Below are 14,665 nucleotides of genomic sequence, written 5' to 3'. Positions count from 1 at the left end.
AAAAGGAGGAAAAAAAAAAACATTTAAAGATACTGCACAAAAGTAGGAGCACGCTTTGGTGATCTCTGTCTTCTGAAGTGTGACCGAGTCTTTCATAACGTTGTTGTGTAATACGTGCTTTTATATTTGATGTTTGAAATAGATATTTTAAGATATTTAAATGAGTTTTCATAGACGTCAAGATTTCCTCTTTGTGGATCCTGTCACTGCTGACCAAACTTCAGCATTTGATCATCACCGTGCCTGAACACATGCCTCCTTGGGCCTCTGTTATTTAACATTTACATGCTTCCACTGGGCCAAACAATTGGTTTCTTTTTTTTCTTTTTTTTGGAATCAACTTGGTTGGATCTATTAAATGGTGAAACCATGTCAGGAAATGGTGAAACAATTAGTTTTAAAGGCCAAAAATGATATCATCAAATTTCTCAATTGTCCAAGCAGCGGTCCAACTCCCGAAGACATGACACTTTACAATGATCTAACGTTCTAAACCAGTAAATCCTCACCCTGGAGACGCTGGACCCAGAGGATAGTTTGCTTTTTAAAACGACTTCTTCAGGTTTTCTCTACTCCTTTGCAAGTTTCAGTATCGTGGAATAATAGCAAAACCTTCATATCCACCAAAATCATCATATCCACCTTTCACATGGCCGCTCTTTTCTGTCTATGGCTTCATTATTTTGACAGACGCTTCTATTGTCCCACTGCGCGGGATAGAGGTTGGACCTACAGTCGCAGTACATACGCTTCTCGGGTTGCCATTACGCCACACATCAAACTGTAAAAGCACCATACAAATCAATAGTTCCCTGAATACATCACTTACGCTATCAACATGTGCCGCCATGCTGTCGGGTTATGGCCGTTTTCCCAAAGCACCAATCTCATTTAAAAGCAAAATGGCTGCTTAGCTATTCCAAAGAGCCAGGCACACACGTTCACTTTGCTAGTTTAAAAAAAAACAAAAAAACAAACGCACTCAGTCTCCGTCTGTGATTTCATAATAAAGGATGAAAGTCTACAGTACGTTGTTCACTTCGTGTCTGTGGTGTCAAACTAAGTCGATTACAAATGTACAGGGGGTTTGAGGCAGTTTCAAGTGACATAGAGAACTGTCTATGAGTCCCACCCGTTTCAAGATTATCCTCTGTTCCACTTGCCCAAAGCTCCTCCTGAGTGCTACTAATATGTCCAGTACTTCTGACAAATTTTTGGTAAAGTTAATGATGCACATATGGACGCGAGAAGTCAATGTGCCATATGCAAAGCAACGACTACATGCTACCTACCCCCCTGAGGACAATGGGGGGCACCAACGGTTGGTGAGGACCACAGTTTTGTGGCCCTTTTTAGGGGTGTCACGATTTTTCAAATCAACTGTTCGATTTAACTTCCAATTTTAAGGTCCCCCCCCCCCGCCGAATTCAGACAGAGTGAAACCTCTCGGCAGAGTTTCAGCTTTGTAATTTGCCCCGAAAAGTCCGGCCTGTATTCCAGATCCAGCCAGGCAGGCTCTCGGGTACGGACTGGCTGGTGGGCAAATGGCGAGGCGGATAAAGAGAAGATAGATCCGGACTGTAAGGACAGTCGGCCTAATTTTCCAGATGGGCTTGAAAACAAACGTAGACAAGCAATGCAAAGGTGAGATTTATTCTTTATCTGAACTTTGTTTCAGTTCCACAAGAGAAAAAAGCCTCAAGGGTCAGGTCTCAAGTCAGTCTGGCAAATGCACATCATGTTTTTTTGCGTTTCGCCACCTCCAATAAAGAACAGGGCTTGCTAGTGGGCTAGTGGTACCTTTGCAGAATGCAACAAGTAGGGTCACAAGAACACAGGGGTTTAAATCAGAGCAGGGCCTTTACATCAATGGTGAGAATGCAGCAAAGTAACAACTGTAATACTGATTTGGCCCAAATCAAAGGGCACTAGGTTTAAAAAAGAAAAAAAACAACCCCATGGGGCCATGTAGATGCAGGCAGTAGGACCTGGCAGTGATGAACTGGTGCTCTCCACATAAAGCACTGGAGTGCCATCGCAGCTCGATCCCCTGTAAACAGCTTACTCTTATATTTCCTATATCCTGAGTCCCAACAGACCTCATCCCTTCACCTCGCCCTTTATCACCCTCTCATTCAAGTGCTCTCTGTCTTCCTTCCTTCCTACAGCACCGAACTGGTGGGACGTACCAGTCCGGCTGCTCTCCCGAGGAAAAAGCAGTTCCCTATCTGCGGCGATGATAGTTCGAGGCTCCGCTCGCCTTCGCTCACACCTGGCAGAGCGAGCACCACCTTTGGAAAGTAAATGTTATTCCTGCAATTCCTGAAAAGCTGTAACATTTGCATATAAATAAGTGTGGGTCATATAAATACGTGTAGGTTTTTGCTTGTCTTTAATGGCAAGTAATTCGACACGGCAGTCACTCAAACTCAAGCTCTGAACACCTACTTTAGACGAGCCGCTCTCTGTGTTATGAAAAGCTGTGCTTCTCTTGGTTTTCACTTTGGTTTCGTGTCAAGGAGGAAAACAACACTTTCAGGGTTTGCGGGGGAATTGCTATTGTAAAGGTTCACTTCACAAAACAACAGAAAGTGAAAGCCTGGACGGACGAACAGACCTGCTTCATTAGGACAGTTTGTTATCTTAATATCCTAAAACCATGTGTCCACAGACAATGTTGGCATAACAACAATTCTTTCATGAGCGACTTGCTCCGAATATCAGAGTTCAGAACTATTAAACCTGACAGCCTTAAAATATTGACAATTCATTAGATGAACGTTTAATTAATTGTAATGAATCAATTCATGTTTTAAATTGTGGGGGGATTCTCCTGAAATTGACACGCAGCTGCATCAGGAGTCACCAATTGTTTGGGTCTTGTTGACCCACAAAAACACGCAGTCCACTTGAGCGCATTAAAAAACCTGATGGCAACCTCCTGACACCAAAGGGTGTTGTTGCTTTTGGCTGCGCTACATGAGCGCCGAAAAAAAAAAGAACTGGCCTTTAGAGTGATGTTACAGAGCGATCTCTTTCCCCCTCACAAAACCATCTTTGGCCGAGTGCACACTTTTTGTTTGAGAGCACATTAACCGCGGAGCAGCCACAAGTTTCATTTTAGCTGCCACTGAATTAATGTCAATTAGCTAAAGGCTGGTAATCTGCTGCTGCCAGCTATGTTTCTTTTTATAACCGGCAAAAGCGTCAGGCTGCGCCGACTAAAACAGTTTTTCCAATGAATTAACGAAACAAACAGGGAGAGATTAAAGGTTTGATAGGAGATTCGTTAGCGCCAGAGCTAAGCTCGATTATCCGGGTACCTCCTGTCCGAACCCGAACCCTGCCTGTGATTTCTGATCGTCTATTCAAAGTTGAAATTAAATCATCAAGCAAGAGTGACAAATATTTGACGTTTCTAACTTCTCAAACGTGAGGATTTACTGGTTTGAAAACTCAATCGCAAAGAAGGAATAATCCACAGTTTCATTGAGAACTGGGAACCGAGAACTCGTTCACACTGCCTACGGTCCATCTATGCGCGCCAGGACTCGTGGATCAGTGGCTCGCACATGTGACGACACAGAATTGGACGCTACAGTCTTGCGTATCGTCACGTGTGTCCTGTCCTGGCGCTCTTCCTTCAATGGGGAGAGATACAATCAAACCATTCATGTATTCATGCGCGAGGGAGGGAGGAGGAAGGACCGCCTGCACAACACTTGAGCTTTGGGGAAGGTACTCTGCCCAGAGGGGACTCTATGTCTCACATGAGCTAAAAGGTCTCCTGTATTTTTAAAGCAACCATTAGGGATTCTATCAATTTCTAAAAAGGTCATAAAACAGGTATTCGCCGTGTGATTCAAGTTAAGGGACGCACTTTAGTGACTTTAAAAAAGGCACACTCCTTGATTTTAATCACCCCAAATATTGTTTGTAAACTGTACATGGAGGTGTCCAAATGGCTGCCCATTCATTCCAAAACCACAACTGGCCACCCAGTGCCTTTGCAGACTTACCTCAAGGTTTTCGGTGGCTTTTAAAGATTTACGTGGCGCTAATGCGATAATTCGAGGGGTCATTTCGAGCATGCTGGTGTTTGACAACATGTAACATTTGAGAACGTTGGCTTGTTTTTCGTTAAATGAGAGAAGGCTTTTGTTGAAAAAAAAATGGGGTTCATATTAGACAAGTTGTGTTTTTTTGGTATATGTACAGCATAAGCACTAATCAGATTGTGATCTTGAAATGTACTAATTTCTCTCGATAATCTCGACACCGCCCATCAGCGGTCGGATTACAAATCAACAGTCTTGCAGGGTGGTGCACAGAGAACAACATTTTTGCTCAGCGTCGACAAACCCAAGGAGCTGACCGTTGGTTTTAGAAGCTGAGGTGGAGCAGGTGAACAGTTTAAGGTTCATAGAAAACCTGGACAGGAGGGCTCTGCAGCGGCTAAATTAAAACCGCCCAGAACCATCTGTACCAAAAACCTACAGAACCGTGACCCCAAAACTGAGGTAGATACCGAGCCCTGAACTTTTTGTGTACCGTTAACGCCCCTAGTATTGGACATGGATGCCATGTCGTATTTGATGTGTTAATGTTACACATCTTATTCTAACTTATGGGGGTAGCTGGACTGGCTAGCTAGTCACGTCAACCTCTACAACGAGCCGAACCCTCAAATTGATGTATCGATGAGTTAGCCAGCTGGCTAACCACCACGAGTAAATTCTCAACCTGTGGGAGACGCTGCTGCACATATTTAGCAACTCATGAAAAAGCAGGCTTAGTGTCAAGTTGCTTTTTAAAAGCAACAGGAAATAAGTGAAATACATGTAATAATTGAAATCTGGCACTTGCTTTCGGGGGGAGTCAGCTGAGTTATCTGTTGCTGGAAGAGGGAGTCTTTTCTCGGTTCATCGTAAAAAGGGGTTACAGACTTCCCATGTTGTTGTAGAGCCACATCACACTCACATCCTGGCGCGGAGACTGATAGCATTAGCCGGTAACGGGAAGCACTCAGAAACGCCGCGCTCTCCGGCAGCCCCCTCACCTACACACTGCAGACCCACAACGCGTAAACACAACACTCGTGAAAATGAATATTGACTAAAAGAAGCCCACACAGCAGACCGGAGAGAGGCCTCGCGCAGTGTTTCTGTGGGTGTTACAAATAACAACCTTGCAATCTTGTTAGATTTCAAACAGAATATTCTTCAAGGGTGCGACCTCTCCGTCAACCCAGTCGGCTGTTTGCGGTGTCGAAAATGAGGCAGTGTGAAAAGGTGAGCCAGCCGCTGTGTGAGGAACGTGTCGCTAATGAAAGTTTGCCTGTTTGGAGGTCGAGCCACAACAGTTCTGCCGACTGCGCAGCCAGTCCCTGCTTCCACACACACCCCCCACCACCCCACCCCCCGGAAATAACAGCCCACGCTTTTAAGAGCTCTCAAATCATTCCATACAGATTCCTCTGGGCTCAGGGAACAGGCCTTGCATTGCAAAAGCATATGGAGCACAGGAGCCCCGGGCAGGCTGCTCTCAGCGGCTGGCAAATGGGCCGTGTTGCAGGCAGATACTGTCGGGAAATCTGCTGAGCACGGAGTTCATTTGAATCCCGGCGGAGCAAAAGTGCATGAGGAGTTTGGCTTTTTTTTTTTTTTTTTCACCCGAGATTGAGAGAATGTGAGAAAACCGGCAAGGAGAATAATCTGGAAGGGTGCAGAATATGTTGGTAACAGGAAGCAACACGCGAGGGGGGGGGGAGAGACAATCCTTTGACCAGCACGTTAAGGACTCAAACGTACACACCTGACATCAGGACCATGAGCCAGCACCATTAATCAGGACCGGATCTAAAAGGTTGCGAGGGCTGTGTCCGAAATCACTCCCTATTTAGTGCACTACATTTAGTTCTTCCGAGTGTCTTGAGTGTGTAAATCTATCCACTGCATAGTGCCCTCCAAAATTCTACGGCATTTACACTACTTTCTGCAAACAATCCCACAATGCAATGCTCTGTGTTTTACAGATAAGACCGCTGCAGGGATGACGTATTTTTTAAGGCCAACCCGGAAGTTCCCTCCACAAAAAGCCAATGGGATTTTTTTCATGGGATTTTGGATTATTGCAGAAAATAAGATCAAATTTATGACACCCGTTCTGTTCAGCAAGATAATCTTCACTAATGAACGCCACTTTTAGGATTTTTGAAGCGTAAATGGAATCGCCAAAAAGCTAACGTTAGGCTATAAAGGAACTACAGCGCGGTCGCATGACTTCGACGTCACCACCGCTAAGATTAACTTCTAAGAGAATATAGATAGATAGAGATATATAGGCAGATAGATATAGAGTATACGCACAACGAGGCTGTAAAGGCGGACTGGTGAGCAGATGACTTTCCGCTTTCGGCATGAAGACGCTAACGTCCACTAACGTTAGCCACTTGTTAGCAACCACGTTTTTTTAAGATGCGTAAAAGCTTCATACTTCACGAGTGGGGGTATCTACTAATGTATTTCACGTCGTAGAACAAAGCGTTGGAATCTCTTAAGCTTGTGTTAACCACAGACCTTATTTCAGGCATCAAATCAAAAACCCACTGACTTCCAAACAAAGTGTAAAACTCATTTCCGGGTTTTAGGACTCATTCCTGCAGAACTCCACTGCAGTTGGGCATCTCTACACTTCTCACAACCTGATGTACCGATATGGAGGATGTCACTGGATTCGCAGCGATCCAAAATCCTTCCAAGCGCATCTGTGACCGATCGAGAGCGCCGCTCGACATGAACTCCGCTGAAACGTGTACAATGCAGAATCCTCCCACACGTTTGCCTTAACTGGGCCAAAATAAACACTCAAAGTGAATTAAAACTCTTGTCAGTTCTGCTAAGGTAAAAAAAACAAAAAAAAACAAACACTGCCCACTGAGATGTAATGTATTTACCTTGAGGCAAGAAACACTGGTGTAAAACATTTCAGAAGGATGCGTCAGTCGGGTGCATTTGTGGGCTCGGCGTGAGTAGACTGAATCACAACATGCACATAGAAGCGGCGTGTTGACAAAAGAAATGGAGAGGTAGGGAATTTGTATTGGCTCAGTTTCTGTGAAAGGGGTCATGCAGCCCCGTTTGATAATATCAGAGTTCCAGATTTTAAAATGCATTAGCTGACGCCTATGAGAGAGGGGACCAAAACTGAAACTGTGATTATTGAAGAGTTCTTGACTCGGTCCTACCTCCCGGCCATCAATGCAAACTCATCCATGCATAGAATACAGGAGCGTCCCTCCTGGATCTGCGTGGCTGGACTACTTGGTCAGTTTCTTGTACAGAAGTGTCGGACTCAAGTTGTGTTCGATTGTGCCTCTTATGTCTCTTTTCTTTTTAAGAACGTCCACTCATATGCCTCCCCTTTTCAGTTGCAGGAAGGTTTGCAAACGTTTTCAACCTGACCTGAATATGGGCAAACGTGGATTCTTTCAAGTTGGTTACTAAAGCTGGGGAATCTATTACAGACAGGGGGCGGGGGGGGCATGCGTCCGATAGTTTACCTACTACCTCGGCGTATGTGCTTATTTTTCACTCTAATTTAACGTCAAACTCCGCCCGGCCGATGGCGACCCCAGCACACGCCGGGATAGTAATCAAGTGGACCTGCTCTTGTGCAGTGAGTTGAAAAACTGTCGCCAACAACAGCGATTTAGGCGCTTTTCTGACCGTGAGTTGGTGGAAAAGGGAGTCAAAAGGCACATATTCTGAGTTACAGTGACAAGCTGTAATCAAAACGTGGTCCTCGTAATAAAAGAGTACCAGACACTGGACTTGAACATAAACAGAGGCTAAAAACATACATTTACAGGGAAGAAAACTGTGGTCATTAATATTCGCCAAGATTCCTAATCTTGTATTTCAACTCTGATCTCTCCCTCGCTCTCCCAAAGTTGAGAGGAATGACTCGGGCGGAGCAGAATTCTCACCACCAGCTCAGGATAGCTTAGGCTTAAAAAAAAAAAATCCACACATGGGCACCGTTTTGTTATCTTACAATGAGATAATTAAGCCAGGATCTCAAGATAACAGGTTCCATATCTTAGCACGCATTGGCTCTTGGGAAGCGGGCGCGCGGCCGGTCAAAGCACATCACCATGCAGATGGAAAAGAAAAATGTTTTCGTCTTGGAACACCCTCGACTATCATAACCTCTGCCGTTCATGAAATAGGTTGTGCTCAGGGGAGCGTACAGGAAGCTGCAAAGGAACGTAAGAACATAGGAATGATATTGAAATAATAAATTTTAATGGATTTGCGTAACTCACTCAGCCCTGGTAAGCTGCAGCTGCGGTAGCTTCTTACAGTAGCGAGCTTTGTGCAGGTGTAAATGCACATATATTCGAGACTATATTTCCAACATACTGTGTATTAACATTTTATATTTGTGCAAAACAATGAATTGTAAATTCAAATATGGGTCCACACAGATGTGTGATGTTAAACAAAGCTGGTCTTAAACAGGGTATTCATCTGATTTCCAGGAGCAATTCAAGTATCTGAAATTTGAAATTATAGCTCATGTCATTCTACTAAAGGCTGTTAATTAGCACAGTTATTATTAGAGCAGGTTATTGAACCTCAATTCTTTCTTGGTCCTGTCAGAAATGTGTCAAAAGCGGTGAAGTGCGGAGAGCTGGCATCGACTGCCAGGTCAGATTTGTGATCTTGTTTACTTACTAGTTCCACATTTAAAGCCGCATTCGTCAACAATTTTGATATTAGCGACGGATCAAATGACTACTCTTTGTGTACGGTGAAGTGTAGTGACAGACTCAGAGAATAATCACCAACTCTGCAGTTCCCCTGCGCTCTACGGAGCAGCTATTCACCGCGAAAAAGCTCTATAAACCCACTGCACACTACCTGCTCAATACCCAACAGCAGACAGACAAAGCTAGTATTGTTCACTGGCTGGTGAACATAGTGGAACATTTAGCAGCTAAAGACCCGGATATTTTTAGTTGGTCGGGACCAAAGACAGAGCTGAAAAGGAGTGAATATTGGCACAAACACAGCTCTACGTGAATGCTAATGGTGCTCTGTGTCTGCTGGATGTGTAGACAGCCAACTGTTTGCTATCTGTGTTGTGTCTTCAGTCTTCCAAGTGGACAAAAAAAACAAACAATGAACGCAGCTTTGAGTCATAATTTTGCCAGTTGGAGGCTACTATTTTATTTAGGGAGAGTTATTGTCATTGTCTAAACTCAAGGAGCTTCACGGCTTTGCTAGCTAGCAGTCATAAGTTAAAAATGAAATGCGCTAAACAAAGCCTGGCGTGGGACCATTTCCTCCAGAAAGGAAGGAACAAAGTCAAATGTAAACGTAAACTGTGTGATACTACTCTTTTAGTACTAAGTTTAATAGCAGCACTAGCACTATGCTGTCGATCGGTGTGGTAGATGGCGAGGGAATCAAAGAGCTGCTTCGGTTCTGGAAGGATGAGCTGAAAGTCAGGCTAGCCGGAGTCAGCTCTGAACCCGTGTCTCGTGATCGTTGCTGCTGGGAGACCGGCGAAGCCACCCCCCGCCACCGATAAAATTAACCCGAAACTGACATCAATTTAAGACATCAATATCGGCGTCGGCCTCAAACATTCTGTATTAATCTGGCTACACCCGTTATTACATGTCGCTGATGGCTGACGTGAGGCACCCTGACAGCACTATGGCAACAGTCATCAGTGCGACAGTTTATTCTGGTCGTCTGATGATCAGTGGCTGTGTTGAGAAATGAACCGTCGACGGCAGATGGATGATGGGGTGGTTGATGACTGTGGTTCTGCTGACTGCTGCAAATTAGCTCCCAGTTTTAATGGCACACAATAACTACTTCCGTACTGTTTTCTTGTTTGTTTGTTTTTTTTGAGGGTATTTTTATGCAGGCAGTTGGAACAGGCCGAACTGCCAATTACCATTGTTCTATTTAGAGCGTTTTGGGGTTTTTTGGCCAGTTATGAGCTGCAGCCAATTAACCGGCGCATCACTGGTTGACACCATGCTGCAGAGGATGGAGGAAAGCGCTGATACAAAGCAGTGGATGGACAAAAAAAATGAAACAATATGGTAAAACATAAAGGGAGGAGGAGGAGGACAGACTGGTTGGGGAGCAGAGAGGAAAAGTGGCGCAATCCTCATCTGTTGGACCGGCTACCAGGAAACAAGTGTGTGACATGTGGTGTTATATATTAAATATAACAAGTAACACAAATGAACTGCTTACTAGCCAGTGTCATGTACAACTCCTTCATAACAAACAACCCTGGAAAGGTTTTAACAATACTTTTGTTGTGTTTGTGAAATATCCTGCCTCAGTATATGTCCTAAATTCTCAAATAAAAAGCCGGTATTAAAATAGCTGAGTAATTACAGAGGCGTGGCGAGCACAAACAAATTAAGCCCGGCCAAAAGAACACGGTGAATTCAGTATAATGTACATTTCCACAGCGCTAATTCCATCGGTACAACAACAGTCCTGAAAAACAGCGAGGCTTCTAACTAAAATATGATCCAATATATACGTATACTGCGCAACAGGGACATTTTGAAATAAAGGCATGTCTCCAAGTGAAGACGGTTTCAAATAAAGGCCTGGTTCTCTCTGTAGTTGAAGTAAACGAAGGCCCACAGTAGGGTTTTTTTCCACAGTCATTTTCAATAATAATATTGGCGGCTAAAATCTGAATTCTTCCTCCAAATATCAGTATCAGCCTTAAAAAAAAAAAAAAATAAAATAAAATCCAGCACCACTCAAGTCACAAGGGGGTGTCAGCCATTGTTTCCTTTCCCTCTGACTCCAAGCATCAGCTCCAGTGGGAGGAGGGTTCGCCAATGCTACTGAATTCATCTTTTTCTTTTTTTTTTTTTTTTGGTTTCACAATTATTTGTTTAATCTAAAAGACGTGGGGGAAACTGAGAAAAACCATTTCCCAGCGTCACATTAATATAAACTGTCAACTAATTCATTTCAGCATTCAAGTAAAGCGTCACACACGAGCGGCAAATCTACTCAAGTGTATTAACTAGTCATTCAGACACTCTCCCGCTTGCTACTTTGGCTACACTGACTCAGATGAAGTTATTAGACTAACAACATGCGTCTACAGGGATCTTTCCATAAAGTTACAATTCTCTGGAGGTTGTGTTCGAAGGCATCTGGCAGCACAAGTGGAGTGTTACTGTCATGTCACTGGATATTTTAAACCAAAACTAGATAGACACACACACACACACACACAAAGATGGGCTGTTAACTACATTCACTTTTTTGAATGGGGGGGTGTTGTTTGAGTCTGACTTTGCCATGGGGGTAGCAGTTCAGTCCACATGACCGGGGAGATGGGAGGGAGGGCGCTGAGCACATTCGATTAAAAGCGTGAGATTTCATGTCATTGTCAAATGACATAGTCTTACCAGGACACCCCCCCCCCCTCCCTCTCTCTCTCTCTCTCTCTCTCTCTTCCGCCTGAATACATTGGGATGGACTCTGCTGTACCGGTCTGCTGTATTCCAGCATTTCTCTAAACTGCTGCCTTTTATGGACAACCCGCAAAGAGGACTGGGCTGGTTCCGTAGTTTGGCTGACAGAAAGAAAACACTTCTTTTGAACATCTATGCTAACAAACGATTAGCCGTTAAGCCTAAATCGATTTTTCTCGCCCTTCTACAATACAAAGCTGGTCAGACCTCTACAACATATATATATATATATATTTTAATGTGACAAACAAGAAAGCCGCTCGCTTCGACACGCGCGTGGATGAAGAGACGCTCAGCCGAATCACGTTCGAAAACTCTCCCATTTTCAGGTGACCCCGGATGCAGCGAGACAGAGACGCGTTACAAGACGTGCGACTCCCCGCTTTTGGAGCACCTCACGTCTTGCGTTAACTTCGGCGGGGGAGTCACAGCTCAATAATGTCAACTTTTCGAATCGTTTTCACCTCTTGCCCCCCCCCCTTCTCAGACCCACCACCGCCGCAGCCAACCAATTTGAGGAGGGGGGCAGTTGCGGGGGAGTTCCCAGCGACCCGGTGATAAAAGTAGAGATGTTATCACGGTGTTAGCCTCTGGATGTGTTTTGTGTTTTTGTACTATGCTATGGCTAGCTGAAGAATGAATCCATGCTATTCATGTAAGCCACGAGTGTCTTGCGCCTCTACTCGATAAGCAACGCGGCATTAAATTGCCAGATTTGTTAATGGGATTTGGCGTGCGCAGCCCTCCTCTTTATATAACGGCCAATTACTCAGAGAAAAGTTGCAGTGCCATTCACGCCAAACGTTTCCCGCGTCAGCAAAGACCCCGTTATATCGAATGACACACTTCATTTCATTTCACAACATTTCATACACGTTTCGTCCATCGCGCTCCCAATGCTCCGACACGCAACTGGTAGACGCTGAAAGAAGTTTTCACAGCCATGTCCGCTCTCTTTTCTTTACCTTGTCCGCCGGTGTTTCCGCTGGCTCGCTCCAGTGCGCCGTTCAGCAATAGAAAAGAAAGAAAAACGAGCAAACGTCCACATTTTGCCGGTGATATTTGGGCATTTTTCTGCCTGTGTTTACTGTACATCCCTGTGACCCTCGGTACCGCCGACCGTCCTCCCTTTCCTCGCCGTTGTTCAACTCTGCCTCCCTCGCCGACTCCTCCGAGCGTCAAAGGCGGGAGCGTAAAGCTGCAGCACTTCCGGCCACAGCCATCAAAATAAAACCGCCGAGAACACGTCGAAACATACGTGCCGCAACTACAAGTGAGCATTTCAGCAATTGGTGGGGGGCATATAAGAGCATATAACACATCGAGACCATCATTGGTCAAATGTCACATTTCTATGAATGGGCTCAAAGGGAAGCGGAGAAAATGAAATGTATGGTCAACCAGCTGCTGTGGCCTGTGGGCTACATTTGTATGCAAATCATTTTAAGAGAGCGTTATCTGAAGGACGTTACTCCTCTTATATTATCAACATTTGATATGCTATATGGGGGTTGACCCAGAAAAGATTGGGTAAAGTTCGTGGAATCCATGCAGACGGTGGTGGAGTTGTTAAAGGGGTCTGTACCTTTCCACCTGAACTCATGAACTGATTGTATTTACCCGTAGTAATGAATTTTAAAAAAAGAAGCCAGATTTATTAATGGAATTTGGCGTACGCTGCCATCACACCAAACGTGTGGGATTCAGAAGTTTAAAAGGCACCATTTTAAACAACATAGAACAGAGTCCTTAAATTCAGGCTGCCGAGGCACTGGAGACTTTCTGTCAGGTTTCTCTCTGCAAAATCAAACAGGTTTTTATGCAGAATGTATCTTTTATTTCCCCCACCCAATTTCTCCTTGACTGGAAAAAGAAAAAGAGGGGTGAAAAAATATGTGTGCTTGTGTGAGAAAGTGAGCCCCGCCTCGCATAAACTGTAGCGCAAAGTCTGAATAGGGGACACAGATTTTCTTCATTCTTTATAAATGTTTGTCTGACATCTGACTTGTGTACACCACACTGGAGGTTTCTTTTTCTTATCTTTTTTTTTCCCACGACATTTCATACTTTTATTTTGAAGCCGAAATCAACCGTCATCCGGCAACAACCTCCGTGCGCTTTACCTGACGGCGCTTGGCGCCGGAGAAAACAAGGCATGGATCTGATTAATGTTGCCTTCACGTTTCCTTGTAAACGCGTTCAGTCCGGATTCGGAAGATGCAGAAAGACTCGTCTGAGAGATTCGTGTTCGTTTTTCTTTTTTTCTTGTCACAAACGATAACAGATCTGCGTGAATGGTTACTGTTGTAAAATTTCAATCTCAATCATCAAAAGAAAGCACAAATGTAATGAAGCTCGCACTATGTAGAAAAGGTGTCTTAAAATTGTCAATTAAGTGTGTTTAGGGTTAAAATGCATGCAATAATTGGCTTAATTAAGCATATTCAACATTCTGGGGAATACGTCTTGCTTTCTTGCCGAGAGGGAGACGAGAAGATGGATAATAATCTCATGTCTGCATGTTGGAGTTGGTGTCAGGTCACGGCTAGCCTAGCGTAGCATAAAGACTGGACGCAGGGGGAAACAGCTAGCCTGGTTCGGTCCAAAAGTACCAAAAGCTCCACCGCGCAATAGTATCTCTTTTGTTTAATGTTGAAACAACAATTTGTCACACTAGGGGGACGTTACACGCTGGAACTTTTTCTTGGCGAACAACTGCCGATTGCAGAATCTTGTCATCGCGGTGAGGTTGCCAGGTTTTGTGCCATCGTGCCTGTACATACAGACCAAAAGCCAAAACCTCTGCTCACAGGCCGTATCTGGCAACCTGCCTTATAGCCGGAGAGACACGTGGCAGACTGGAAGGATGGATAAACCCAAAATAAAATGTGCCTTCGGCGTGTGCGTGAAAAATCGGAATCATCTTTCACAGAGCAGGCAAAGCCAAAATAACAAACAGCCAAATTTCCACATGAAGCTCTTCATTTGTAGCTCAATGTACAGACGCGGCTGGAGTTCTATTTTAATTCCAGACAGGCAAATCTTTGTGTGCTGAAGACCTTATCATCTGTTGGAAGGTTTGTTGTCTGGTTTAAAAGGGGGGAAGATGGCGCAACGTGAGAGGTGGGT

At 44.4% G+C, this 14,665-nt stretch overlaps 1 protein-coding gene across 1 annotated transcript in view; it reads right to left on the bottom strand.

Annotated features, from left to right (window-relative positions):
- adam19a (ADAM metallopeptidase domain 19a) overlaps window positions 1-12,631 on the bottom strand; it is a 134,414-nt gene extending 121,783 nt beyond the window's left edge. Inside the window, exon 1 of the mRNA XM_070929697.1 lies at window positions 12,502-12,631. Coding sequence (XP_070785798.1) covers window positions 12,502-12,631 — 130 coding nt within the window. The remainder of the gene's footprint in view (window positions 1-12,501) is intronic.
- Window positions 12,632-14,665: the final 2,034 nt, after the last annotated feature.

This window comes from Enoplosus armatus, chromosome 23 (assembly GCF_043641665.1).
Source record: "Enoplosus armatus isolate fEnoArm2 chromosome 23, fEnoArm2.hap1, whole genome shotgun sequence".
Lineage (NCBI taxonomy): Eukaryota > Metazoa > Chordata > Actinopteri > Centrarchiformes > Enoplosidae > Enoplosus > Enoplosus armatus.
The sequence above is the reverse complement of the archived record's forward strand: the minus strand, read 5'-3'. Positions and strand labels throughout refer to the sequence as shown.